The sequence below is a fragment of the Plasmodium gonderi genome (assembly GCF_002157705.1).
Source record: "Plasmodium gonderi DNA, contig: Chr11, whole genome shotgun sequence".
NCBI classification, from domain to species: domain Eukaryota; phylum Apicomplexa; class Aconoidasida; order Haemosporida; family Plasmodiidae; genus Plasmodium; species Plasmodium gonderi.
In genome coordinates, this window is record NW_021628936.1 from 1,859,869 (window position 1) to 1,887,157 (window position 27,289).

At 31.9% G+C, this 27,289-nt stretch overlaps 5 protein-coding genes across 5 annotated transcripts; 2 read left to right on the forward strand and 3 right to left on the reverse strand.

The window, feature by feature from the left end:
* Positions 1 to 158: 158 nt before the first annotated feature.
* On the reverse strand, positions 159 to 2,867 carry PGO_113960 (hypothetical protein, conserved; the record flags this gene model as incomplete). The annotated part of the gene is made up of 1 exon (XM_028688730.1): positions 159 to 2,867. One exon carries the CDS (start codon positions 2,865 to 2,867, stop codon positions 159 to 161), a length of 2,709 nt encoding a protein of 902 aa, XP_028544531.1.
* A 961-nt stretch (positions 2,868 to 3,828) lies between these two features.
* On the forward strand, positions 3,829 to 5,766 carry PGO_113970 (GTP-binding protein; the record flags this gene model as incomplete). The annotated part of the gene is made up of 2 exons (XM_028688731.1): positions 3,829 to 5,333; positions 5,523 to 5,766. 2 exons carry the CDS (start codon positions 3,829 to 3,831, stop codon positions 5,764 to 5,766), a joined length of 1,749 nt encoding a protein of 582 aa, XP_028544532.1.
* Positions 5,767 to 6,986: 1,220 nt separating this feature from the next.
* PGO_113980 (hypothetical protein) lies at positions 6,987 to 16,442 on the reverse strand (the record flags this gene model as incomplete). The annotated part of the gene is made up of 1 exon (XM_028688732.1): positions 6,987 to 16,442. The coding sequence occupies one exon, from the start codon at positions 16,440 to 16,442 to the stop codon at positions 6,987 to 6,989; it is 9,456 nt and encodes a 3,151-aa protein (XP_028544533.1).
* Positions 16,443 to 21,953: 5,511 nt separating this feature from the next.
* Positions 21,954 to 25,165, forward strand: PGO_113990 (spindle assembly abnormal protein 6; the record flags this gene model as incomplete). Its single annotated transcript, XM_028688733.1, has 5 exons — positions 21,954 to 23,979; positions 24,139 to 24,231; positions 24,540 to 24,654; positions 24,927 to 24,970; positions 25,113 to 25,165. The coding sequence occupies 5 exons, from the start codon at positions 21,954 to 21,956 to the stop codon at positions 25,163 to 25,165; spliced, it is 2,331 nt and encodes a 776-aa protein (XP_028544534.1).
* A 561-nt stretch (positions 25,166 to 25,726) lies between these two features.
* On the reverse strand, positions 25,727 to 27,289 carry PGO_114000 (para-hydroxybenzoate--polyprenyltransferase; the record flags this gene model as incomplete). Its single annotated transcript, XM_028688734.1, has 1 exon — positions 25,727 to 27,289. One exon carries the CDS (start codon positions 27,287 to 27,289, stop codon positions 25,727 to 25,729), a length of 1,563 nt encoding a protein of 520 aa, XP_028544535.1.

Below are 27,289 nucleotides of genomic sequence, written 5' to 3' on the forward strand. Positions count from 1 at the left end.
TCGTTCTAAACTGTTCTTATTATGAAAGTACTTTTTTTACTCTGAGTAGCTGTCCAGCTAGCTATTTTAGCTAATTTTTTTTTTTTTTTTAAATACCTTAACAGTTCATATTTAAACTTTTTTTTTTTTTTTTTTTTTTTATCCCAATTTGGCATTTTCTACCGTTCTAATTCATCCATATTATGATCATTCTTTTTATGGTCATATGTATATGATCCGTATTCCCCATCGCACTCTCTTTCGTCTTTTTCGTAAGGATAATCATCATTTTCATCTTCTTGTTTGTTTTTCATGTTTTGAATAAATTCCTCCTCCTCTTGGTCCTTTTCTATCTTTTTTTCCTCATATTCTAAATCTGAACTTGGTACGTCATCCCCTCCTACCTGTTCATGTTCATCCTCCTTTACATCATTGGTTTCATTTTCCCCTGTGTGAAATATGTCTATCCAACTAGTAAGGTACAGTAAAATTTCGTTAAAATTCCTTAATGTGTTTAAGGAGAATTTTTTATCAATATTGTATATAAATGGGTAATCAAATTTTTTGTAGTAGAAAAAATGTTGAACGGATGAAGAAATTACATGATTTTGTTTATTCATTTGTTCATCTAAAAACATGAACAAGCAAGATCTTTTGAAAGTACTGATATTGTAAAAATTGTCTTCCTTGTTCATAAGAAAGACATAATTCTTGAAAATGTTTTTTACATTATATAAGGGTACAAATTTCTTGTTTAATATGTGTGAAAATTTCACATCGTTTAAATTCACATATAAATACTCGTCTTTATCGTTTTTTTTTTCTTTTTCTGTTGTGTACAAATTTTTAAATAAATTATCCTCCTGACTGTTCAGAAAATTGTAAAAGAATTTTGCGCTGACGTTATCTAAGCATATGACGAACATGTTTTTTATATTGAAATAAAACAACACCAACATGAGTATCCTCTTCATAATTTGTATATTTCTTAAGTCATTCCCCTCATGTTGATAGTCCAATTGTGGACATATGGATAAACTCTGTGTTAGGTACGAAATTTTATCGCAAATATTTCTCACATTCACATCCAGGTGTTTCCCGTTCGCACTTAGGACTAGTATGCCTTTGTCTGTCTCGATGTTTAGCTCATTCACAGGGGGGAGATGCTCCTTTTCCTTGTCCTCTTTGCTTGACAAGTTAATGACGATGGACTTGTTTTCATGCTTCAGGAAACTGAGATCTCTTATTTTTGGAACGCACATATATGCACAGTTGTTGCTCGCGAAGGTTTGTGCCTTCTCAAGCTCATCAGCTTCATGCTTTTCCCTCTCATGCTTTTCCCTCTCATGCTTTTCGCTCTCATACTTTTCCTTCTCTGCCCCGTTATTATTCGTTCTATCAGTGTCATCGTTAGGGGTGTCATCACAACTGTGGATAGTGTGACCACTTGAACATCCCTTCTGGATTTTCTTAACAAACGATTTCATAGATTTGAAAAGTAAAGGACAATCATAGTTATGAAAATAAAAATTATGAATTCTTAAATTATTTAGGAAGTTATTTCGATTGAGAATGTGAAATATGTTAAAACTTTTTAAGTCATCAAAATTTTTTTGTAATTTGGAAAGTCTTTCATCAACATCCATTATTTCTTTAATATTTTCTATCGAAAGTTCTTTATCTATCTGTTCAAGATTTTCTGAATTATCGCTGTATTGTTTTAAGTAGCTAACATTGGAATTCTTGTCTCTACCTAAATTATTCATCTGAAAAGTGGTAGATTTGTTCAGATCATTTTTGCTTCTACAGTTTGATTTATCACTACTTGGGGGAAATTCTTTGGCTATGCTTCTAGATGTCTGTTCTCCATCGATCCGCCTTTCTCCATGCGCAGCGTTGTACTTAAAGGAGTCCCTAACATTTCCTCTTCCCTCATCATTATGGTCACCTGTGCCCTCATCATTATGGTCACCTCGGTCCTCATCATTATGGTCACCTCGGCCCTCATCATTATGGTCACCTCGGCCCTCATCACTATAGTCACCTCTGCTCTCATCGTCTTGCTTGTCATCCTCTTCGTAGACTACAGAAACGTACTTGTTTATTTGCTGAGTTCTTTTTTCCCTTACTTGCTTTAAATTATGAATTGCATTTTTGTAGCTCTTCAAGTACTGATATTTTAAGTGTATTATTTGTTTGTACATTCTGTTTCGTAAGACATGTAATTCCTTTTGAGAAATGGAATTGATAAATTTATTGTCCATTTTGATTAAGTACCTGCCAACATTGTCGTCGATGTATAAGTTATTTGTCCCCTTTCCGTGCTTCCCTACCTGTGTTTCAAGAAATAGGCTGATTTTGTTGTATTGATTATTTTCATATTCTTCTTCCTTTTGAAAATCCTCTAATTCTTTTTTAAGCAATATGCTTAATACATCATAATTTATATTGCATAAATTTAAGAAATTTTTTTCCTTAAAATTTTCAATTCTTTTAATTTCATCTTGATTTGTTGATTTGTGTGTATTATTTTGTGTCTTCTTTTCCTTGTCGATGGTACTACAAATGTTTTCCTTATTCCCTTGTACATTGTAATGTGTCGACTTGTTATTTTCCCTATTGTGGCCACTTTTTTGTGTTTCCTCTTGACTTATTTTATCATTTTTTTTCTCCTCTTTTTCGTATTCATGAATTATTTCGTTCAGAATTTCTTCATATTCTGAATTTCTGCTTTGATCTAAATAGCTATAATTGTTATCTCCTTCATAAATCCTGTTTTTTTGTGCATGGTTTACCTTTCTTATTTTCAAATGGTAAAATGTTTTTCTCTTATTCCTTCCCTCGATGAGGAAGTTGCAGAGGTAGAACAGACAATATGCATTTTTCATGTAAATGGACTGCTATTAGTAAGTTAAGAAATTGCCTCTTCGTGTGACACCTCTACACAAGTGTGTAGGAACGGTATGAATATAATGGGGAATATATTTCTACTAGTGTACAAAATGAATTGTTTATTCAAATTTAAATTAAGTGTTCCCTGAAGAGGAAATATTGTTCATATGTAACGTGGCAACTTTCCGAGGAGAATGAGTCATCGAGCTTCTGAGGTATTTTGGGCCATTCGCTTCTATTCATTAAGGGTTATATAAGAGGGCGTGAGAAAAAAAAAAAAAAAAAAAAAAAAAAATTGTCAATTTGGAAGCAAATCTGGACGTTAAGAAGAAAGAGGAAAAAAAAAAATAAGAAACTATGCACGTAAACGTCTGTGGACGCTGTTACCTATGGGTATGAGGTAGCCCTCCCCTCTTCAGCTCTTCATACTCATACTTTCACATAACCCTTAAAATTCAGGCACCCCACATTCCCCATTTGTGAAGTTATCACATATTTGTTTGCAAAAGAGTGAAAATGTGATCCCAAAATTACGTCAGTATATATACACACAACCTTTGTGTTAATAAAGTGGGCATTCAGTGTTACAACTTCTTAATAACATTTTTTTTTTTTTTTTTTTTTTAATCCTATGAAACATCATTATCATTTGAAGGACTTGAAATTATGAAAAATACATTTCATATTTATGTAGAATCCTTTGAACAATGACTCCTCCTGTGGACGGCAAAAAAATTTACGAGGGGAATAACAAGCTGCTGAGTTCATAAGAACAGAGGACATAAGATAAAAAAAGTGCTTCTTCCAAAAATATCAAAAAAAAAAAAAAAAAAAAAAAATACATCAACCAAGAAGTAAACATAACATAAAACACATTTTTAAATGCATAAACGGAGAATGAAATTTTTAAGAAAAAGAGAAAAAAAAAAAAAAAAGAAAAAAAACGAGGGCCAAATCATGGGGGTAACACTGTTTTCTGGAAAAGGAAAACAATTCTATAGCATAAGAATTGTTGACAAAGCGACGAATAAAAATATAAAAACATATGAACATTCCTCATTTGGGGTAAAAAATAAAAAATCCAGAGTAGAGAGAATACACAAGGAAAAGGGAAATTATAAACAGAATGAGAAAGATAAAATGGAGGAAAATATGCAATGTCCGGCAGACGAGCAAGAGAACCGTGTATTGAGTATCAAAAGTGATATGTGCAAAGTAGGCAAAAGAATGTCATCTATTTTTTACGAAAGTGAAAGAATTATCAAATGTGAAAGTGGATCAGGAGGAGATGGTGCTGTAAGCTTTAAAAAATTCAAAAGAAAAGTATTGGGACCTTTGGGAATACCAAATGGAGGGAAAGGAGGGAATGGTGGTAATATATATTTATGTTATTCTGATATAAATGGGGGAAAAAATGAAATGAAATGGAAAAACAGAGGAGAACATAAATACATGTATATTAAAAACTTGGCTGAATTACCCTGTACAATATCGTCAACTGTTGGTGGAAAGGGAAGGGCCAATCAATTGAGAGGTAAAAATGGAATGAGCATTTTTATTTATTTGAATAAAATGTGTCATGTCTATAGACTTTTCCCACGTGCAGGAGAAAAGATGCACGGCAGGGGAGAACACATACAAAGCGAAGGACAGCAAACGGGAAGTGGAAAAAAAGAGATAAGACAAAGTGATGAATTTTTTTGCAATCTGAGAGAGAGTACAAATTGCAAGAAAGGGGAACCCTTCGATGAGAGGAAAAATAAATTCCATATGAAAGAGACCAACAAATGGACAACGTCGCACGTGACGGAGGATCACACCAATTTGGTATATTATAAGTCTCATTACGAAAATAAAGTGTATAATGTAATAAAAAAAGAAGATCCAGTTTATATAAAAAAAAATATGCATATATTAAAAGAACTGATTAAAATAGACGAGCAAGTGGGGAGAGAAATACACATTGGGTTTTTAAACAAAATTAATAACTGTATTTTAATTTGCAAAGGTGGAGAGGGTGGTAAGGGAAATAATATGCAAAATACTTATTCTTTCGAAAAGGGAAAGAAAGGGGAAGTTTCGTTCATAAAAATTGTTTACAAATGTATTAGTGACACTTGTTTTTTAGGCTATCAAGGGTCAGGCAAATCAACTTTGTTGTCATTGATAACACATAAAATACACACAGTAAATAACTCATACGTGTTAAAAAAAATTATCTTTACAGACAATTTTCAGGTATCAGTTGCGGACTTTTTTAGTGAAAATGATATGGGAATTGACACGGATCTTGCCCATGCAAATGAACACCCTCTGGACAAATTCAGTCAAAATAAAAACTCACATCAAAGCTCCCCCTTCCGCGTGAACTCAAACTTCATTCATTATTTGGAACTCACCCACCTACTTGTTATCGTTCTCGATATGATGGGAGATCCGACATTTCAGTTTTGCAGTATCAGGTAATGTTCTCACGCCACTATGTCATTACTTTGTGTCATCACCATGTGTCATCACCATGTCGCATCACCATGTCGCATCACCATGTCGCATCACCATGTCGCATCACCATGTCGCATCACCATGTCGCATCACCATGTCGCATCACCATGTTGCTTCACCATGTCGTATCACCACTTCACCCCACTCAGGGAAGAACTACGACAAAAGGATGAAAACATATACCACAAGCCATACATCGTGGTTATAAACAAATGTGACGTAAATTTCGAGGAAAATATGAAAAGAGCTGAAGAAGCATACAGGGCCATAAAAACCTACGGGGGAAACGAAGTGCCAATCTTCTTTATCAGTGCAAAGTACGCAATGGGAATTGATAAATTCGTTTCTTGCTTGAAAAGTTTTGTGCAAAAATTAAAGTATGAAAAGTGTTAAAACAGTTTATTAATGTTCATAAAAAAGATTAAAAAAAAAAAAAAAAAAAAAAAAAAAAAAAAGGGATATGTTACATTTTTAGCGGTATTAATAGAAAGGAAGGCGTGCCATTTTGCACATATACCCTCCTATCCTTACGTATGCACATTTAAGCGCACATCAATATTTTAGTTAATATTAGCAATTATTTTGGCTAGCTGTATGAACAGGTCAGGAAAAAAAAAAAAAAAAAAAAAAAAAAAAAAAAAAAAAAAAAAAAAAAAAAAAAAAAAAAAAAAAAAAAAACAAAAAAAAAAAAAAAAAAAAAAAAAAAAAAAAAAAAAAAAAAAAAAAAAAAAAAAAAAAAAAAAAAAAAAAAAAAAAAAAAAAAAAAAAAAAAAAAAAAAAAAAAAAAAAAAAAAAAAAAAAAAAAACGTAAAAAAAAAAAAAAAAAAAAAAACGAAACGTAGAAAACAAAAAAAAAAAAAAACGAAACGTAAAAAATAAAACATAATTAACAAAAAAACGAAACCTAAAAAACAAAAATGAAAACACAAAAAAATAACAAAAACAGTAACAAACAAATAGGGATCAAATTTGCTTATTTATTTTGCAGAAAGACACTTTTAAAAAAAATTGAGCAAACAAGTGCATTTTGGAAAGAAGATTATTTTCCTGTATTCTACACTGTTCTATTTTGCTCCATTTTGTTTTTCTCCATTTTATTTGACTCTACTTTAGTGTCCTTTTGTGTACCTATGACACAAGCACACGACCACGCTGGGTAGATGATTTCACGGCACACGATACCGATCTGGTTAGTAGATTACAAGATTGTGAAAATGTGTATCCACTATCCACTTTTAGCACACTCTTGTGCAAATTAAGACATTTTTCTACATTGAAAAGTTCTTCATAAAGAATGCATTATTATTTATTGCCCATCCATGTGGTCATATTTTTTTTTTTTATATATTTTTTTGTTTTTTTTTATTTTTCACGTGTTATATCTCCATTTTGTCTATTTTGCGACTTTGTTGTATAGAAAGATATATGAATGTATATGTGTGAGTTCAATGCAGGTCGTACATATTTTACATAATCTTCCACACGTATACAACGCATTTGTTCATATAATAATCCAATGATTAATATATTTCATTAAACCAAGTGCCGAGGTGTTGTAATTGAGCATGGATTTTTTTTTTTTTTTTTTGCGTAAGTTTTTTTCCTAAATTTGATTACACAATATTTCCTCCTCGCATGTGATGACTCCCCTTAACTTCATTGAAGGATGGATGATCTCTCGTTTTAAACATATGATTTTCCATAAAATTTTTATGAGTATTTATTCGGTTCTTGGTTTTCACCAGGGAAGAGAATTTCATATATTCATTTGAAATAGGAAGAGACGGAAGATCAATATTCGTTTTATTTTGATATGCGTAATTTTTTGTGGCATTATAATATTTCTTTGAGTCTAAGGGGGAATATTTCATGGAAAAGTTATCCAAACAGATATTTTTAATTCTACAAATTTTACTAAAATTGGTAGTTCCATTGATTAATTGTGTTTTTCCTCCATCCATAGCGCAATTAAAGTATTTTCTTTGGTGTTTTTTTTTTTCATCTCTTGGATTTACATAAGGTATATTTAAATTTCCATATTTTACAAAATTGTTTTTTTTATTTTGTTGATATGATGGCAAAAAGGTATTTTGGATTAAACTGTTTTTTCTACTTTCTCCACATTTGTGAAGTAACGTACCACTATTTCTAAGCAGCTCAGGAATGCTACTGTCGAGTGTGCTGTCTGCTTCCCCGTCTATTCTACTGCATGCTGTACTGTCTATTCTACTGCCTATGGTACTGTCTATTCTACTTCCTACTTTGCTTTCTACTGTATTATGATTGTTATCAATTATGTTTCTTTGTCTTTCACTTTTTCTGTGTTCTTCCTCTAAGGAATTGTAAATTATGTGATTACTTTTTTTCCCCTCATGATTTAACATTGAATTAGAGTCTGCGTATTTATTTTTTTTAAGAATGCTTCTATTTTTATATCCATTTTCGAACTTTTCATTTCTGTAGTGAAAGAAATTATTGTTGGCACATTGTGTCTTATCATTTTTTATTGTGCTAATCATATTTCCATATATATTTTCATCATTTTTATTTTGAGATAAAAAGAACGGTTCTTCTCTTGAATTATTTTTAGTGTTTAACAATTCTGTGAATTCATGGTTAACTGGAATTTCGTTTTTTTTTATAAAATTTTTCTTCCTCCCATCATCCATTTTATATCCATTTAGTGTATTTTGCACCCCGACATATGGTGCACTAACATATGATAATGATTTTCTGTTCTCAAACGAATTGTATTTTTGTTTTAAATTCCCACTCTCCTTATTATTACATTTTTGTGTCATTTTTGTTTTTCCAAATATTTCGTAGTTACAGTTTTTGTCCATTTCATAATTTCCCACCACTTCACCTCTGTGGCTTATTCCCATATTATCTGCTTCATCCTTCTTATCATATGCCAACAATTTTATTGCGTTTCGACTATCGTCCTCGTTTTCACCTTGAATAACTTGGTTGTGCAGACGATTAGTTTGTTCGTTTGTTTTCCCTTCTCTACACGATTCACCACATTGATCAATTTTGTCCTGACCTGAAACGTGTGAGTCATTGCTAACCTTGCAATCACTACTAACCTTGTAATCACTACTAACCTTGCAATCATTGCTAACCTTGTAATCACTGCTGATGTTATTTTGATTGCTTGCACTGTTGATATTCGTAAAAGTGGTTGTTGTGGCCGTGGAGTTGCTATTATTGTCGTTTTTTTCACCCACTATGTTCATATTGCAGTTTACATAATTCTCTTTTTTTAAGCAAGCAAAATTAAGCTGACCATAAGGGGCTCCTTCTTCCTCATAAGATGACACCTTATAATCCAAAATAATTCCGTTGCTTGGGCATACATTTTGTGGTACATCATAGTAATGTTCGTCATTAGAAAAGTTGATAAGTCTATTTTTCTTAAGGTGCATTTCTGGAGTTCTTAAATAGTATTGTTGGAAATTTTGATCATTGTTGTAATTAAATTCGTGAATTCCTTTTACATCTAAATTTTGTTCAATCATTAATGGATTCACATTATATAAAGAATTTAATAAAATGGTATTTTTCTCTTCCTTACGGATTAATTTCTCCTTGGTATTATGAAATGAAGAACAAATGTCTATTTTTCCATGATCGAAATTGATTTGACTCGAATTCATGAGTTCCTTTTTCAAAGATTTTGAATCGATGATGGGTTCTAATTCCTGTGCATCTACTTCGTCATCGTAGTGATGTGATTTGTTCTCTATATTTATTCTAATAGCTTCATCGTTATGTATTTCATCTGTTTGGGGAGCCGTGTATACATTATTATTTTCCACATACAGATGAGAAGATGAATTGTCTTGGTACACATCAATAGACATATTATCATCCTCTTTTATGTTTTCATTTTTACAAATAATTCTGCTTGTTTCATCTGTAATATTATTTTCCTTAGCTATGATTTCATCATCTCCATTGTTCAAGGGGTTCCATGGTAACTTACCTCCCAATGTTCCAATTACTTTGTTCTCTCCATGTTGTGTATTAATATTTGTTATACTATTCAAATTGCATTTGTAAAAACCAGCGAATTGTGTTTTCCCCTTGTCATTCTGCTCATTATTTACTTTACTTGGAACACTACCGTGTGTTTCTTCAACATTGGCTGAGGTAGCGTTCATTCCGTTTGCTATTCCGTTTGTTATTCCATAATTTTCCTTAGCTTCTAATCCAGTGGAATCATACATTTTCAAATCATTCGAATTGGAATAACTCCCATGTGATATATTTACCTCTCCACCTAGGTTACCATAGAAATGACATTTTGTATTTTTTCTTACATGGCAATCATCAGTGGGATGATATTCATTCCAGTATACATTAGGAATGTTATTTCGAATAAATTTCTGATTATTTAATTGGTTTGTCAAATTTCTGAAACGCCCATGATATTTGTGCAGTTTAGGGTTTCCGCCTTGCTTTGTGTTTCTCATCACATCAGATGATGGATGTTTTATTGAGTTAATTCCTGACAAAAGTGATGATCCCTCTGGAAGATGTGACGATTCTCCAGGAAAAGGTTGCAATTCTCTTGGAGAAGGTGGCAATTCTTTAGGAAAAGGTGACAATTCACTTATCTGAATAACGGTTTCATTTCCATTTGTTGGTCTCTGTATGATGGAACTATTTTTCTCTCCATGTGATAGCAATAGAGGAACCTCATTTGTAAACGTTTTTATATTTTTTTTTCCAGAATTCCAATTTGAAGCGACATTAATTTTCTGATTCGTTTTATCATATTCGAAATAACTTTTCCTGGATCTATTGGGGTCAAAATGTGATTCATTAAAATTGTTTTCTCTCATTGGATTAGTGATACATTGCATATTTGAGAATTTTTTTTTTTCGAAAAAAGTGTTTTTATTAAAAACACTAGATTTTTTCATTTCTATGGGTTCTGATTCCATCAGTTCTGGTTCAATCGGTTCTTGTTCAATCGATTGTATCGACTCTTTCATTTCTTTCATTTCTTTCGAGTCCTTCACATCCTTCGCTCCTCTCGTTTTCTTTGTATCCATTGCATTACGCTTGCCATTTCTAAATTTTTGATTCGTCTTCAAGAGCTGACATTTATTTATCTGCGATCCAACTGGTAGAGAATCATTTTGGACATTCCCCACAGATGAACTCCTTTCATTAATGAGATTATGTTTCATGGCATTCTGCACCTCAGCATGACGAGCTACAATACTGTCAATATCATTACTATTACTATTATTACTGTTACTATTACTATTATTACTGTTACTATTACTATTATTACTGTTACTATTACTATTATTACTGTTACTATTACTATTATTACTGTTACTATTACTATTATTACTGTTACTATTACTATTATTACTGTTACTTTTACTATTATTACTATTTCTTTCTTCGAAAAACAATTGATAGTCTTTTTTTTTTCTTTTATACTTTCTAATTAGCCCGTAAATATTCAGTAGAGGCGAAACCGTTGCGTTCATGAGTGAATCATACTTTCTTTTCTTCTCTATTCCCTCATGCTGTGATGAGAAATACCATATGTTGTCATTTTCATTGTACCCTTCATCACTAAGCTGGATCATATCACATGGAGAGCCACATTGAGGAGGAGCGATTTGCGAATCGCCTCGACTAGTTATGCCTTCGAAATTTTTTTTTATTTCATGAAATTTCTCAACATTGTTATTATTCACATCTAGATCCATGTAATACAATGTGCTAAGAACACTACTACTGTGGTTGTGAATTTTTACACTGGAATCCGCTTTCATTTTTGGCACATTCTCGCTTGCATCCTTTATCATTTCATTTCTACTTCCATTCAATTCTGCAGCAATATTGTTGTCTTTCCTTGCTCTCGTTGACATTTTAGACAATATAGATAAGTATACATCGTTAGATTTCTCATAATTTTCTTGATCTCCTTTAAAAAATTGCACCACATTTCTTATGTCCAAAGAAGAATAACAATCATCCTTATTATTATCAAGTATTATATTTATGCTATCTTGAATGAACCCTGGTAATTTTTTCAAATTTTTGTAACTAATTTCTACATTTTTATTGTGTCCCCTGGAATTGATAACTTCTCTTCCCCTTTCCCATTTTGTCGACCCATTCAACCTCTCGTTACTCTCTCTATCGTTCCTATAATATGTATCACTAGTTAAAAATTCCATTCCTTTATTATCTTGTCTATCTGATTTACCTGTTTCTATTGGAACATTTGTCTTCTCGGTGAGGTATGGACAATTCTGCTGAAATCGTTCCTCCAGGTTCTCCTCAGTGAGAAGGGTTCCCTTGCTGGTAAGAGCTTCACAATTTGTAAAATTATTTTGATTCTGCTTTAGATTTTGATCCTGCTTTAGGTTTTGATCCTGATTTTGATTTTCATTTTTTACTTCAAACTCGTTAGAAGTTAGAATACTCTGTTCAAGTTTTATTTCTTTGCAATGTTCGTCCATCGAAGCGGACACGGAATTCTGATCAGTGGGGATATCATTTTTCTCATTCATGGAATTATGAAATGGAGAATCTTCACTCTGTTCTGTGTTCTTATTCGCACTGATTACAAGTTCATTTGGGATCACCTTATTTCTAGAAACATTACTCAGTGTATTTTCATTACTTCCATTGAGCTGTGTACTTTGTGCGTCACTCTTTATGACAGCCTGTTCTGGGGAATACATAGAACTTCCTTTTCTTTTGCAATTTGTTTTTTCAATATTTCCCTTTCGTTTGATTTGTTCATTGTGAGGACAGGGCATGCAGAGGTCAAGAAAATTCGCGCTTTGTTCTTCTTCAGTCTCTGCCTCTGTCTCGGCTTCTGCTGTGTCTTCTTCTGCTGCTTCTGCTGTGTCTTCTTCTGCTGCTTCGGCTGCTTCTTCTGCTGCTTCTTCTTTTGCCTGTTCCTCCGGCACTGTGTCTGAATCTGGATCCACGTCTTCTTCATGGCCTTCGTCACCCCTACTGGATTCTCCATCGCTGTAATTGTAAAATTCATGATGATCAATAAACTCGAGGTACGACCCTGCACTCACATTCTCCTTCTGAAATATTCTACAGTTATCAGGAGTCTTATACTTCTTATGCTGAATATGAGTCCTATGCAAATTACAGTTTGGAATATACAGTTTGTAATATTTACAGAAAGGTTCCGCTAGCAACAAATTTTGCAGCTTTTTATAACCAAAGTGCAAGCTATTTAATTCTTTCTTAAATTGAAGAATAAATTGCTGTTTCAGTTGTGCCAAAACTAGTCCATTTGGCTTATGGTCAACTAGTAAAGATATGATTCTCATTACTTCTTCTAGCGTTTCACATAATTCATAATTAAAATTTTTTATTTTGGGGTACAAATCATCAGCACTTTTTTCGCATGCAGAAACTGGTAGTAGTATCCTTTGTGAGTATACAAAAATTCCTTTATGTATAGCTAGCTGCACAAGATGTATAATGTCACCTAACCTTTTCGATTTGAAGTGCTTAATTTCTTGTTTCAACTTGGCAGCAAATGCATATCGTCCCCCGTTGAACATATAGGACTTTAGCTTCTTATTCGATTGAGAGCAGAAGATACATTCTCCTCCCTCATCGTTTCTATTTGGGGACGTGTTTGTTGTAACAGTAACTGTGGAGGTAGTAACATGAGCTGGGGTAATGGGTGAAGCAATAGTTGAAGTGATGGGTGAAGCGATGGGTGAAGTGATAGATGAAGTGATGGGTGAAGTAATGGGTGAAGTAATGGGTGAAGTAATGGGTGAAGTAATGGGTGAAGTAATGGGTGGAGGTATCGATTCTGCACCTACAGCCACAGCAGCAACAGCTATGCTAGCAGAACTGAGAAACTCTAACTCGTCGTCCTTACGATGGGATAGACTACCACTAGTCAATTTGATGAGAAAAGTACTCGGTTCCTGACCCTCCTCTTTGATCACTTCGTCCACTTCGACCACTTCGTCCACTTCGACCACTTCGACCACTTCGTCCACTTCTCCCGCTTTGTCCACTTCTCCCGCTTCGTCCACTTGTTCCAATGTTCCCTGCTGGGTTCCCACGTCATTGACTTTTCTACACAGATGCGAGCGAGGGTTCAACTGTTTCGCTAATAATCCAAAATTTGTGATTCCATCCTGTGGTGCTTCGTCATTTTTGCTGCTATAATTTTCTCTTTTGTCTCTCTGACCCTGGGAGTTGTATTTGTGTCGTGTCGACTCGTCTGCTTGTATACTTAGATCTTTCTCATGAACCCTTGGATTTGACATTAAATCTTGGAGAGAAATTTGCGCACTGGGTTCCGTGTATTGATTATCTTCATTATGATCCTTCTTATATTGCATCATTTTGATTGCGAATTTATGTAATAATATCCAGTCTTTTTTAGTAAAAGTATCATTTAAGTTATGACTATCTACAAATCCTTGAAAGTCTTTGGGCTCATTGTTTAAATAAATAACACAACCAATTTCTCCCTTCACTCTTACTTCAATTTGTATATTGCACAAATTGGTAAGTTGACGAAGAATATATGCAACTTCAGATGCAGACCAGAAATTATAATTAATATAAATTTTCATTTGGTTAGCAACATCTCCTAAATATGATTTGATACCTTCTCTGTATAAAAACAGAACCGATTTGTAAAAATAATATTTTAATTTAAAAAAAAAGGCATCTAAATCTAAAGATTCTTTTTTAATTATTAATAGTACTTTTTTTAACCATGTATTTTCAATAGTGGGTTCAATAATATATTTATTCGTACAAAAAATATTTTTCTTAATTAGATCATCATATGTGTGTTCATTATCAGTCATATGTGTATCTACCTTGTCATAATTTATACATATCTGTTTCATTGTTTTTGCACATGAAAAATTGCTATTATTATTATTATTATTATTATTATTATTATTATTATACACTATCCATGTTAATCCACCTTTGCGAAAACTGCTAATACTTTTTATATTATTAAAAACGTAAGAATTGTAAGCACTTGACTTTGTTAATTCGTCCAAAATTTCCATATCATCATCAGAGAATTTTATTTCTCTGTTAATAATTTCATTTATCTGTCTAATATATATACCATCATCTATGTTTAAACAAGCACTGCATAAATTTAAATTAAAATTTTTATTTCCCTTCTTTTTCTTATTTGTCCCTTTAGAATTATTCGATAAAAAAATTTCATTCATCTGATTCATTTTAGAATTAATACTACTACTCATTCTCCCTAGATCTTCTAATCTTGTTTTCTTCATTCTTTTTTTTACACTAAGACTAAGGCAGACGTTTAAACTATTTAAAGTTTTCATTTCTAGAGGTAAAATTCCGAATTCATTTGGCTTCTGTTTGAAGTAATTTTTTCTTAACAATTCATTAGACTTTGCAAACGATTGCGTCCCATCTTTCCCTCTGTTCAATGAATCGATTGCTTTTACATGGATTCTCTTCGTTTTCACATCCATTAGCGATATCCTTCTCTCTGAACCGGACAAATTCCTTACATTGGTAACTTCATTGTGGAAGAAGTTCTGTACATTGTCCTTCCCACCCGTGATACCATCAAACGGTAGAGCCATTGCATGATTTATTCGTGGGTTCAAAGCAATCTCTTTCGATTCACTTTGCTTATATGTGTCATAAATAGGGATGTTGAATCTATAGGGAAAATTGGAACTTGTGCTGAAGGTACTAAGACATGTAGTTGCATCTTTTCTTAAAAAATTTATCCTTTGTTCATTCATATTAAACAAATTGTTGTAAATTCCAGTTCTGTAATTTTTCTTTTTATTTGCAAATTCGAAACTAGCTTTTTCATATGGCATTGGATTCATGGAACATTTCATCTGATTGCAATCGACACCATAGTTGTAATCCACTCCATAGTTGTACTCCGCACCATAGTTGTTACATTTTGAGGAAAATTTTCTTTCATCCATCTGTTCTGAAGTAGCATCAAATTTGGAGTCCACTTTTCCCTTGTGCAATAAGCTGCTACTGTTCTTCATCCTTGAGTACACTGTGTCATTTTGTGCATTATCTGCAAAATAAGTATTCTGTTTCATCAGTTCATCTGACCCTTTCTCCTGGATTCTATATTGTTCATCCCTCTCTCCTAAGCTGGGAAATTGGTTATCCTTTACCTCTTTAGATATGATACTATAAGTCTCTTTACTTACATTAGAAACATTTCGTATGCCCTTTATATGAGGCTCATTTGATGTATCGTTCATATGAAACTCGTTTGATGTGTGAACATTCTCGTAGACAGTATCTTTCTCTCGGGGAAATTCCCCATGTGTATTTGATGTCTCGTACATCATATCACGAAATGCACCAATATTACTGTTGTATTTTGCAGAAAAATGGAATTCATTTCTTTTATTCAGTATTGTATATGAACTTTTATCGTTTCGATGATTCTTGATAATCTTTTGGTTGTTGATTTTATGTTCTGAATATGTATGTCTGTTCAGCTGGTTGTCTAACGTAGACTCATATACTAACATACAATTCATCTGACGTTGAACTCCCGAGTAATTATTCATCACATTTATATTATTCGATCTTCCATATTCATTAGGAGAGTAGAATGTATTTTTCTTTTGGTTCCCTTTTAAATTTCCATTCACAGACACATTAACATTTTGACTTACTATTTGATGATAATTTTTCATTTCACTTTCTCCTTTGCTTGCATGCAATTTGGTATATGTCAAATATGTATTCTTTGTTTTATTCAATGGGTTCGTCATATATTTCTTGTCTTCATTTGTATTTTTTTTCTGGTTGTAGGAATGACCTATGATTTTGCTAGGTTGGCGTTTCTCACTCATTTGCGTGCCAACTTTACCCTCGACAGGGATTCTTTCGAAGATATCTACACTACCGCATCTACCACAGCTACCACTGCTACCACTTCTATCTCCAGTAGTTTTACCTTTATCGAAGGAATCTCCTTTTTGTTTCTGAATTGGAACTGTTTCTATCTTCCCATGATTCTCCATTTCGAAATTTGTTTCGTTCATTTGTATGTATTGCTTATTTTTTTTTTTCACTTCTAAAAGCGAACCGTGGCATACAACGTTCAGTTAGATTTGTCCACTCATAAAGAGTTATCGGTTTTATTATTTGGAGAAATATTCGTGTCTTTTTTTTTTTTTTTTTGGTCTCTTATCAGTACTTTGATTATTTCTATTTGCGTGCATCTACTTTAGATGTGTGCATAATTGCACTGGTGGGTAAATGGATAATAATCTTTAATCAAATGAAAGGCAAATTTGAGAAAAAAAAAAAAAAAAAAAAAATAAAAGTCTTTACCAAATCAGGCTAGTAGTGAACATTGGATATTGATCATAAGCATATACCACTTCAAACGGATGATGAATGGGAGCCGGAACTACTTCGATTGATGTTCAGGTGGACAAATGAGCACAATGGAGGAGGCACAAAGCAAAAAAATGTTAGAAGTGTTAGAAGTGTTAGAAGTGTTAGAAGTGTTAGCCGTGTTAGAAGTGTTAGCCGTGTTAGAAGTGTTAGCCGTGTTAGAAGTGTTAGACGTGTTAGAATAGCTAGAAATATCTACGGTATCAACAATCGAGTAGTGACAAAATGGGAAAAAAAAAAAAGAAACTCGAGAACAAAAATTATGGAGGCACTTAGGCACGCTGCTAACGATGGTGGCATATAAAAAATAAAATAAAAATTCAATCAAATGGAATTAATAATGTTCATAAATGATCAGACACAAAAATACATTTGCTAATGTTTTAACAAATAGCACTTCTGAAATTTACAAAAGCTGGCTAAAGTGTAAATCTTTGCAACGGAATCTGAACAAGGAACGAAAAATCACAGCCCCCCAAATGACGGTGTAAAACAAAAAAAAAAATAAAATAAAAATAAATAATAGAACAACAAAAATGAATGTGTATACTCATGCACACGGACATGCCTACAAACATGCATATATGTATACTAAGGTGCACTTGTTTGTATAGCTCTTTATCCATTCTGAGGGGGTAATTTTCCCTTTCTCACACAAATATATTAATCTTAAAAAAAAGTAAAGAACTACTCGATCTTTAGGGGACCAAAAAAAAAAAAAAAAAAAAAAATTCAAAAAAACGTGAGAGAGCAAGATAAAACGTGTGAAAGGTAATACAAAATTGAACAAAAAGGATGGGATAAGAGTACAAAATATATATAAATAAATATACATATATTTTAGCATAAATTTGCACCTGTTGATAAAAAGAAAGAAAAGATCGAGAAGTACACACTTTACTTGTCTCCTATACTCGGGTAGACAGAAGAAATGGTCGATTCCTTGGAACAAGACATGCATGCATACAGAAAACTATTTTCCGCTTCAGTGATCCAGCATTGAATAACAGTAAAGTTAAAAACGAATAAAATGTAAGCACAAAATCTCGTTCTTGAAAAATAATGATGGTTGTAAAAACGAGAAACACAGCTCAAACAGAGTAAAATTTGCACTTATAGATGCGATAAAACAAAACAAAACGAAAGGAACCGACGGATGGGAGATTTGAATATACATATAAATATGTATATATATATATAAAAATATGTATATATATATATAAAAATATGTATATATATATAAAAATATGTATATATAAATAATAATATATATATATATATAAATAATAATATATATATATATATTTGCACATATGCACATATACGTGTGCACACACATATCTGGATAATGTGTAAACTAGGATTGCTATTAGTTACGATTGGTTCTCGTTATTAAGAATACAAAAAAAAAAAAAAAAAAGGGATTCGACGTGATAGATTTGTTCTTTAAAAAAGGAAAAAATTAAATGGCACATTTCAATTTTTTCACACAGAAAATGTGACTACTGATAACATGCATTCGTAGAGACACAGATGTGAGGATACAAACATAAATTGCAGACACTTACACTCATGTACCTTTTCCAATATATGCATTTTCTCTAAATCATATAATATAAATACATAGGTCCCTTTTAGCTAGATTGTAAGTTACTTTTTTTATGTGTTAATTAAAACTGGCCAAATGATGTATGCAAATGGATTTGTAAACTCTATGAGTATGGAGTCAATATACAAAAAAACATTCTTGCGTATGTGTATACATGAAAAAAAATGATATAATATAGAATTTTTAAAAAAGTTTCGATTCAATGGTAAATGTAGTATGGACTCTCTTTATCAACACATATGAAAAAACGTTCATACAGTATTAGCATTATCTAATACTATAAGCTTTATTCGTTTAAAAAAAAAAGCTAAAAAAAAAAAAAAAAAAAAAAAAAAAAAAAAAAAAAAAAAAAAAAAAAAAAAAAAAAAAAAAAAAAAAAAAAAAAAAAAAAAAAAAAAAAAAAAAAAAATCGGAAAAGAAGGAATGTAAAATGGGCTCCATAAAAGAGCCTGCTAAAATGGATGTGTCAAAAAAAAAACAAAAAAAAAAAAAAAAAAAAGGTAAGGACAAGATATGTAATTTTTACATACTTTTTTTTTTCAACCCAAAGAATATGTATTTAGTTAACCTGCTCGGAAAAAAAGAAAGTTAAAAGATTCGAAAAGGATAGAAAAAGAAAGAATAGAGAAGAAAAGGGAGGAAAAATACATGCAATATGTTAACCTGGGGTTGCTAAGCAGTGCAAAGAAGAAATAAAACAAAAAAAAAATTAAATGAAATAAAAATAAACAAATAAATAAATAAATTAAATAAATAAAATAAAATACACTCTTGCATACACAGGAATATGTATGCACAAAATACCTATTTACGCATGTTACATTCACACAAATTTTTTGCACATACTTTTACACACATGTTTTACACACTTATTTTACACACATTTTGCGCATACTTTATATGGAAAAGAGTGAGTAAAAGAGGAACTTTGGGGAATAACAAAATAAAAAAAAAAAAAAAAATGAAAAAATGTAATAAAAAAAAGGTGAAAAAGAAGAAAAAAATATATAATAATAAATAAAAGTAGCAAAGTAAAAGTGGTATAAACAAAGTAATTAAATAAAAGCAATTAAAAAATAAAATAAAAATAATAATGAGGACAGGGAGAGGCAAAAATACAAATGTGTAACTCCCATAAACTCATAGCTGTACGCACACATTTGCATATGCACAAGATCTAAAAGTATTTTATTTTTTTTTTTTTTTTTTTGGGTGAGAATTTTTTGCCATTTTATCTGTTCCAATAAATCAAAAGTCTACGTTTTGTCCATTTTATATACTAATTTTCTATTTTAACAGAATTGAGCGTTTCATATTTGCAAAAAAGAAAAAAGTAAAAAAGGCAAAAAAAAGAAAAAAAAAAGTGGTCAAGATATTCTTCCTGTCCAAACAAAAATATGAAAACAAAAGATACATGCACATGTGCATACAAATGTTTAATTACATATCACGCAAGTGTGGTGGCACGAAATATATTCAACTGATCATGAGAGACTAACGCACAAGAGTTGCTAAAAGCTGTTTCGTGCATTAGCAAAAATAAAGTAAACTAAAGAGTGGCCAGGTGTCAGAGAATGGGATTTAGTGTGCGATACGCAAAAAGTAGCAAACCGAGCCACAAACCGAAGGACAAACCGAACTGACAAACTGAAATATGTGCGAACAGAACTAACAGAACGTGATGCAACAAAAAAAAAAAAAAAAAAAAAAAAAAAAAAAAAAAAAAAAAAAAAAAAAAAAAAAAAAAAAAAAAAAAAAAAAAAAAAAAAAAAAAAAAAAAAACTAGCCATGTGGCTCCGTCAACCTATGCCACTATTTATATTTTCGCATATGCATTACATGGATATATTGTACCTTTCAGGAAATGCGAATAAGGTGCTGATGAAAAGTGAGAATGAGTTAAAGCACTTTTCCCTGTTTCCTCGATTCGCATCGTTTCCATTTCCCTTTATTTTGTTCTCAATGTCTTCGCAGTTTCTTCGCCATCTCTTCGCAATCTCTTCCATATCCGCATTTTAAAAATCTAAGCGGCTTGCAGAAAAAATCATAAAACATTTTTTTTTTTTTACAACTTTTCTCGCAAAATTGTAAAAAGGAAGAGAGGAATCACACATTGGCACAAATAGACAAAAATTAATTTTTAACCAAGTGCTTATTTTTTTTTTTTTTTTTTCTTTCAAAATTTGCAATGTTTTCCCAAGTGCACTAATTTTTGAGGTGCAAAATTTTTTTACTTATGTTGCGACTTTATTGGGCGAGTTAGGCTCATTGGTCATGTCGCATTGGCCATGTCGCATTCCCCACTTGGCACTTTCTTATGCTGTTTGTGCAACATTTTTCTGGCCATTGCATATACACACGTGTGTGTGTAAGTGAAACACTCCCCCCATCCATGGTAACACACACGGGCAGTTTTTTGTTCCCACTGGAAAAGAGAATGGTAACATTTTTGCGGAATTTTCCTTAAAAAGTAGGGAAAAGAAAGCAGAATATAAAGAAAATAGCAATAAAATAGTGATAAATAGTGAGAAATAGTGATAAAATAGTAATATAATGGTAATAAAATGGTAATATAATGGTAATATAATGGTAATAAAATGGTAATAAAATGGTAATAAAATAAGGTAATGTGTAAAAAGTCCTTTTTTTTTTTTTTTTTTTTTTTTTTATTTGTTAACCCTTTCAACCTCGTTTTGCACAATTTGCACATTTTGATGCTCTCGCATTTTTGGTCAAGGTATATTTACACATATAATGAGCACAAGTACTTCACATGTCCACGTGTAAAATATATATATCTTCCATTTCATTTCTCCCAATCTGAGAAAGCGTCATTTCTGTTTCCATTTAGCTTAGCGCTATCCATCAGAATTTATATAGGCTACTGTGAGGGGGGGGGAAATAATCCAACCTTTGTGCATACTTAAAGTAGACAAAAAGAGATGTACTGAAGATTCTTCCCTAAATGCTACAAAGTTAGTAGAGATAAAAATATATATATATATATATATATACCTAAATAAATAAAGTAGAAAGATGGGAGGGAAGGGTATCCACGTTTCATTTATTTATCACCACATGAATTATAGACACCAAATGTTCATGCGCGTCCGTAATGCCTGCACGTGTGCATATACATTTTGTTGATCTTTGCGCATATGTTTTCTTTTTTTTTCTTTTTTTTTTTTTTTTTCTTCGTAAAACTGCAAACATGTTATGGTGATTATCCTAGATGAAAGGGGACACACTGGAAACAAGTAATAATGATATTGATTAGACTTAGTTTCCTCCCTCTATCACTGTTGATCCTTTTTTTTTTTTTTTTTTTTTTTTTTTTATTCATTCTCATTGATCACATTTAGTACATCACCTAAATTAACCGACTTTTGCTGGGACAGTTGTTCTATGAGCGATCCTAACTTGCAATGCGAAAGTTTGCAAGTTGATTAGAGACAGAAATGCACAGAAATACTGAGACACACGAACAAATGTGTAAATACCATTTATCCCAAGATTCATTTATAATGGAAACAAACGCAGGAACATGAACTCCGCAAATAATTTCAGAGATTATTCCTATTCATACGCTGATAGTACGAATGGAGAGTATGTTGCAAACACGACGTCTAGTGTTACTCCCAATATGGTATCCTCCCACACTAATGAAAACGAGTATTGCACACATAGCTACGGTTTGAGCATCGAAAAGAGAAGTGATTGTGAAGGAATATCTAATGATAATTCTACATTGCAAAGCACTTCCAATTCGAATATGATGGGAAAAGGGGGATATGCGACAAATGGTACAAAAATAAATATAATATGCACAAATAATCGAAATTGCAGTGAATTAAGTATAAATGAAAAGAACACGAAAATGTCAGAAATGACAAGTAGTAGCAATATGAAACAAAATAGAGGGGTAAATAATTCTGTCAAGTTATATAAAAACATAGACATGAGTTTTATATACAATAAGTATGATAAAAATGGACTAATTTATTGTAAGGCAATTAAATTTCTCGTTAAATGTGAAACAAAGCATAACTACGTTAAGACTTTAACTGTGAAAATTAATAGTATGAAAAATATTGGTGGAAAACAATACATGAGATTGGAACTCTCAGATGACATGAATGAATCTTTTTTTTATTACTTAGATTTATACGAAGAGAATTATGAAAAAATAAAAAAAGAACAAACATTGGTTATTAATTTTGATTTGTTTCCATTTAAATTTATCGATTTGTTAGAAGAATGTGTTCTTGAAAGTGAGCATTGTGAAAAGGTGGAAGATCAAAGATTACGTGCTGTTCTCATTCTTGACAGTAGCAACAAAACAGCTGATCGAGAAGGGAATAATTATACTAACAATGGTAATGACAGTGGAGGGAAAATGGCATCCTACAATCCATACTATAACAGTCATCCCAATTCTGCCACTTATAACAGTGGGATTAATAGTAATAATAATAATAGTAATAATAGCAGTAACCTGAATTACTGTCGGCCATACGCATGCACTAGCAGTATGGAAGAAAAAACTGCAGAAATTGCAATTCTCAATATTGTGGAAATTAATCAATTCAAGGAATTAACACATTTGTCTTTACAACTGAGACGAGCCGACTACGAAAATGTTATCACGTATTTGTGTAATAATCTAAAATATGTAAAAGAATATAATGAAGAAATGATTACAAAGGTGAATGAGGAAATTATTAAAAACAATAATAATATGATCGAAATTAAAAATTTACAAAAAACAATAGAAAATTTGGAAAATAGTATGAACAACATGAAATGCGATTTTAATCTAACTCTAAGTAATGATATAAATAACTTAAAAAAAGAACATGAAAAAATTATTGAAAGACGAGAAGAAAAATTTACGTGTGAAAATGAAGAATTAAAAAAAGATCTTGAAAATTTAAAAAATAAATTTAATCAACTAAATGAAATTAATGAAAATCACGAAAAAAAAATTTTTAACCTGAACAGTAAGGTAAAAAATTTAAAAACAGAGCTAGAAGAAAAAAACACAAATTTTGTAAAACTTATGAAAGAAAAGGAAGATATCGAATGTGCCAAATGTGAACTCGAAAAATATAAAAATACATTCACCGTCGAATTTAACAATCTCAAAACGAAATATGAAAAAGAATGCGAAAGTAATATTTCAAATAGCTCAAGCTTTGAAAGTATTAAAATGAGTAATTATAATCTAGAAATGGAGTTAAAAAAATACAAAGACAGAAACGTCAAATTGGAAAAGGAAATTAATGTTGCTATTGATGAGATCAACAAGGGAAATGATATCATAACCAAGTTACAAAATCAGTTAAAAAAAATGAAGGATAAATTAAAATCCAAAACCATCGAACATGTCAACATTGAAAAAATCAGTTCGCAGAATATCAATGAAATCACAAAACTACACAATGAGGTTAAAACTTTGCATGCCAAGCTGGGAGAACGTGATTCCGCTGAGGAGACCTTACGCAAAGAGATAGATAATCTGAAGAGGCGAAACGATGAGATGGCCAAGGAGCTTAGCATATCTAGAGAAGGTAAGTCCACAACACACACACACACACACCTGCTATATACCCGGCGATCGGGGCGAGGTTGTTGTGTAAAGTTTATATCATGTTTTCGAGTACCCATCTCGTTCGTGTTGCCAATCACGTACACGCATAACAAATTTATGCACGCCACTCCACTCTCAGTCAACCTCCGTCTGAACAAAGAAATAACGAACAACAACTTGGACACATACGCTGCCAAACTGAACATGGGAGTCCCACCCAATGTTATGCCAGGTGTGAATAAAGAGAGAAAAAAATGCCAATCCCTCGATTTGGTTATCTTATCTGCCCCATGAAAAGGGGGAGAGGAGTGTATTTTTGTTCACTCTTCACTATTCATTGTTCATCAATTTTTTCGCACGGACCCTTAGACAGTACTGCAAACTCGTTTTACCACGTCTCCATCCTAAGAGAGCTACTCTCCAATTGTTACTTTATTTTATCTCTCCACTTGTTCATTCACCCATTTATTTACCCCCACCACCACCACCACCACTATTTATTCCCTTTTTATTATTTATTTTTTGTTCACACAACAGGAGGCGCAAATTTCCGTGTTGATACAAACCTGTTAGACAAGGACTTATTCACCAAGTTAAAAGCAAATTTAAAAAACTCCAATCCAACGGGACCCATGCCCGCGTATGCAATGGAAGGGTAGGATGGAAAAAAAAAAAAAAAAAAAAGTTACAACATGGGGTGGATAATTCAGAGGAAAAATTTCTGCACAGATAAAACATGTGTAACAGAAGAAGAAGAAGAAGAACACGGATAATATGCAAGAATATTTGCAAACACGCGTTTTCCTTTTTCTTTTTCTTTTTCTTTTCCTTTTTCATTTGCTTGTGCGTGTGTGTACATCTCTATCCCATTCCTCGGCTGCACAAACATACATACATACACACACAATGCCTCATCTGCACCCACAGCAAAATGAACTTGAATTTAATGAACGGAAAAATAGACACTTTAGGTAAAGACGAAATCAATAAAAATGGGGACACATAAAAGGGAGATAATAAGCAATCTTTCCACACACACATACATATACACACCTTAGGCAACTTTACCACTCTACATATTGACATTTTTTTTTTTTTTTTTTTTTTTTGTAGATATCAATGACAGGTACAACAAACCTGTGAAGTTCATCCCCCCAGGGATTTGACATTCCTCTTGGATGATTAAAGGACTCGCGCTTCTCACGTCTCGTGTTTTAACTGATTGGTCATTTCCCAATAGCCACCTCCCAATTGCTATTTTTGTTTCGTCACATCAATTTCTCCATGCTGTATACCCAATAATACTATTTGTTTTTGTTTCCAACTCATTTTCCAATTGAACCTTAAGCAAAAAGAGACCTTTTCATATGCACACAAATCGAGGAGGACACCTAAATGGCTCCTGCTTCCGTTTCTTTTCTTTCGATATTTAAAAATATGTCTAGACATGGTCCCATAAAATTGACAAATGGAGGGGGAAAAATAAAAAAAAAATAAATCGTCTCCTCAAATGACTTACGTGTTTTACTCCTCCTCGAGTCAAAATTAGGAATTCATTTGGAAACAAAAAAAAAAAAAAAATAAATAAAATAAAGGTGATGTTGTTTATTTGGTATGAATGGCTTATGTGCACTTTCTTGATGAACCGATTTGAAATAATTCTAATTACCTTTGGAGTATTACATCTTGTGCAGCTTGGTCTCTATGGTGTATCTTTGTAGTTGTCACTACAACCTCTTCGGTGGTGTCTCCATTGGAGTAGTATCACCCAGGGATTCGTTCCTTTTGTATGCTTCGCACAATTTGGCAGCAAGGGCAGAAAGTGCAATGAGAAGCAAAATATTTTTGCTGTTTTTAAAAAATTGCATGCATTTTTCTTTATCATTTAGAGAAACCTTGTTAAGACAAAAAAATAAATAAAGGATATTACATGTGGAAAAAATATAGTATGAGTAATGCATATTGAAAAAATAGGCAGAGAGATAAAACAAATAAGTCATGTTTAATGTTAAAAATTTTGAATATTTCAAAGTTTTTTTATCCCATTTTATTGCTAAAGATTTTAAATTTAATTTTATATCTTCATGTTTATCTTGATGAGCATAAATTGTATCGTATATAATTGTAAAATAACACAAAGGAATAAAACTTACAAAAAGTGGAACAGCATTATTTAATAAATCTATATTAACACTTGAAGAAATTAAAAAACCCAAATTAAATGTGATAGATAAATAAACTTGCGCATAATATGTTATTCTCTTCAATAATGGATATGTAATAATAAAAAATGTGGACCCTAATCCTATGTAAATTGTTTGAAGATTAAACTGAAATAATGTTAACAAGGACATAACAGAATGGATAACCAAATACGTAAATGCTCTTTTCATACTTATAGTATTATTTGCTAATGGTCTATTTTTTGTTCTCTCAACATGTCTATCATAATTTTTATCAAACATATCATTGATTATACATCCGACTATTCTACTATTTACACTTCCAAATGTAAATAACATTATATCTTTTACAATTTTGTAAATTGAACTCCAATTTATATCGTTACTTGTAGTGAATAATGTTTCCACAGGAAAAGTTAAGAAATACCCATACAAGGCTGAGTTAAATAAGAGGTACATTCCTGTGGGTATGTGCAATCTTGACAAATATGCATACGCGATTAGATTCTTTTTTATTACATCAAAAAAAGTATTTTTTCCCCGTAAACTTTTACTTAACCAATGACTGTACCATACATTTTCACAATTATTGTTACAATGTTCGTTAACATTATTCATTTTTTTTTTTTCTTCTTTTTCACTCTCTTTTTTATCATCACAAATATTGACCGAATAATAGCACTTCATAATCTTTCTTTCCAAGTTTCGAATGTGTATGAATTTTTCTCCATTACAGATCCCCATATATCTTCCATTGCTTAGGGGAATATTTCTAATAGCACATTTCTTGGTATCCATTTTGTCACTACTTGGAGTTCTACTCGACAAGTTCACTCTTCCTATGTGTAATGACTTCGATACTTCATTTACTTTTATTTCTTTGTGTGCGTAAAGAGGAAATATTGATTTTCCATTTTGCACGCTTATAATGTTTGAACGGATATCCCCAGCATGTCTCATGTTTGTACACATCCCTCCTTGGACCTTTTGCATTCTGATTATGGTCTTAAACCATTGTGTACATTTCAGTGCCCTTTTTTTTTGGCTGTACCACACCTTGCCTCTCACTCTAGTATCTTTCCAGAGAAAGCCCTTCATATTTGCCAT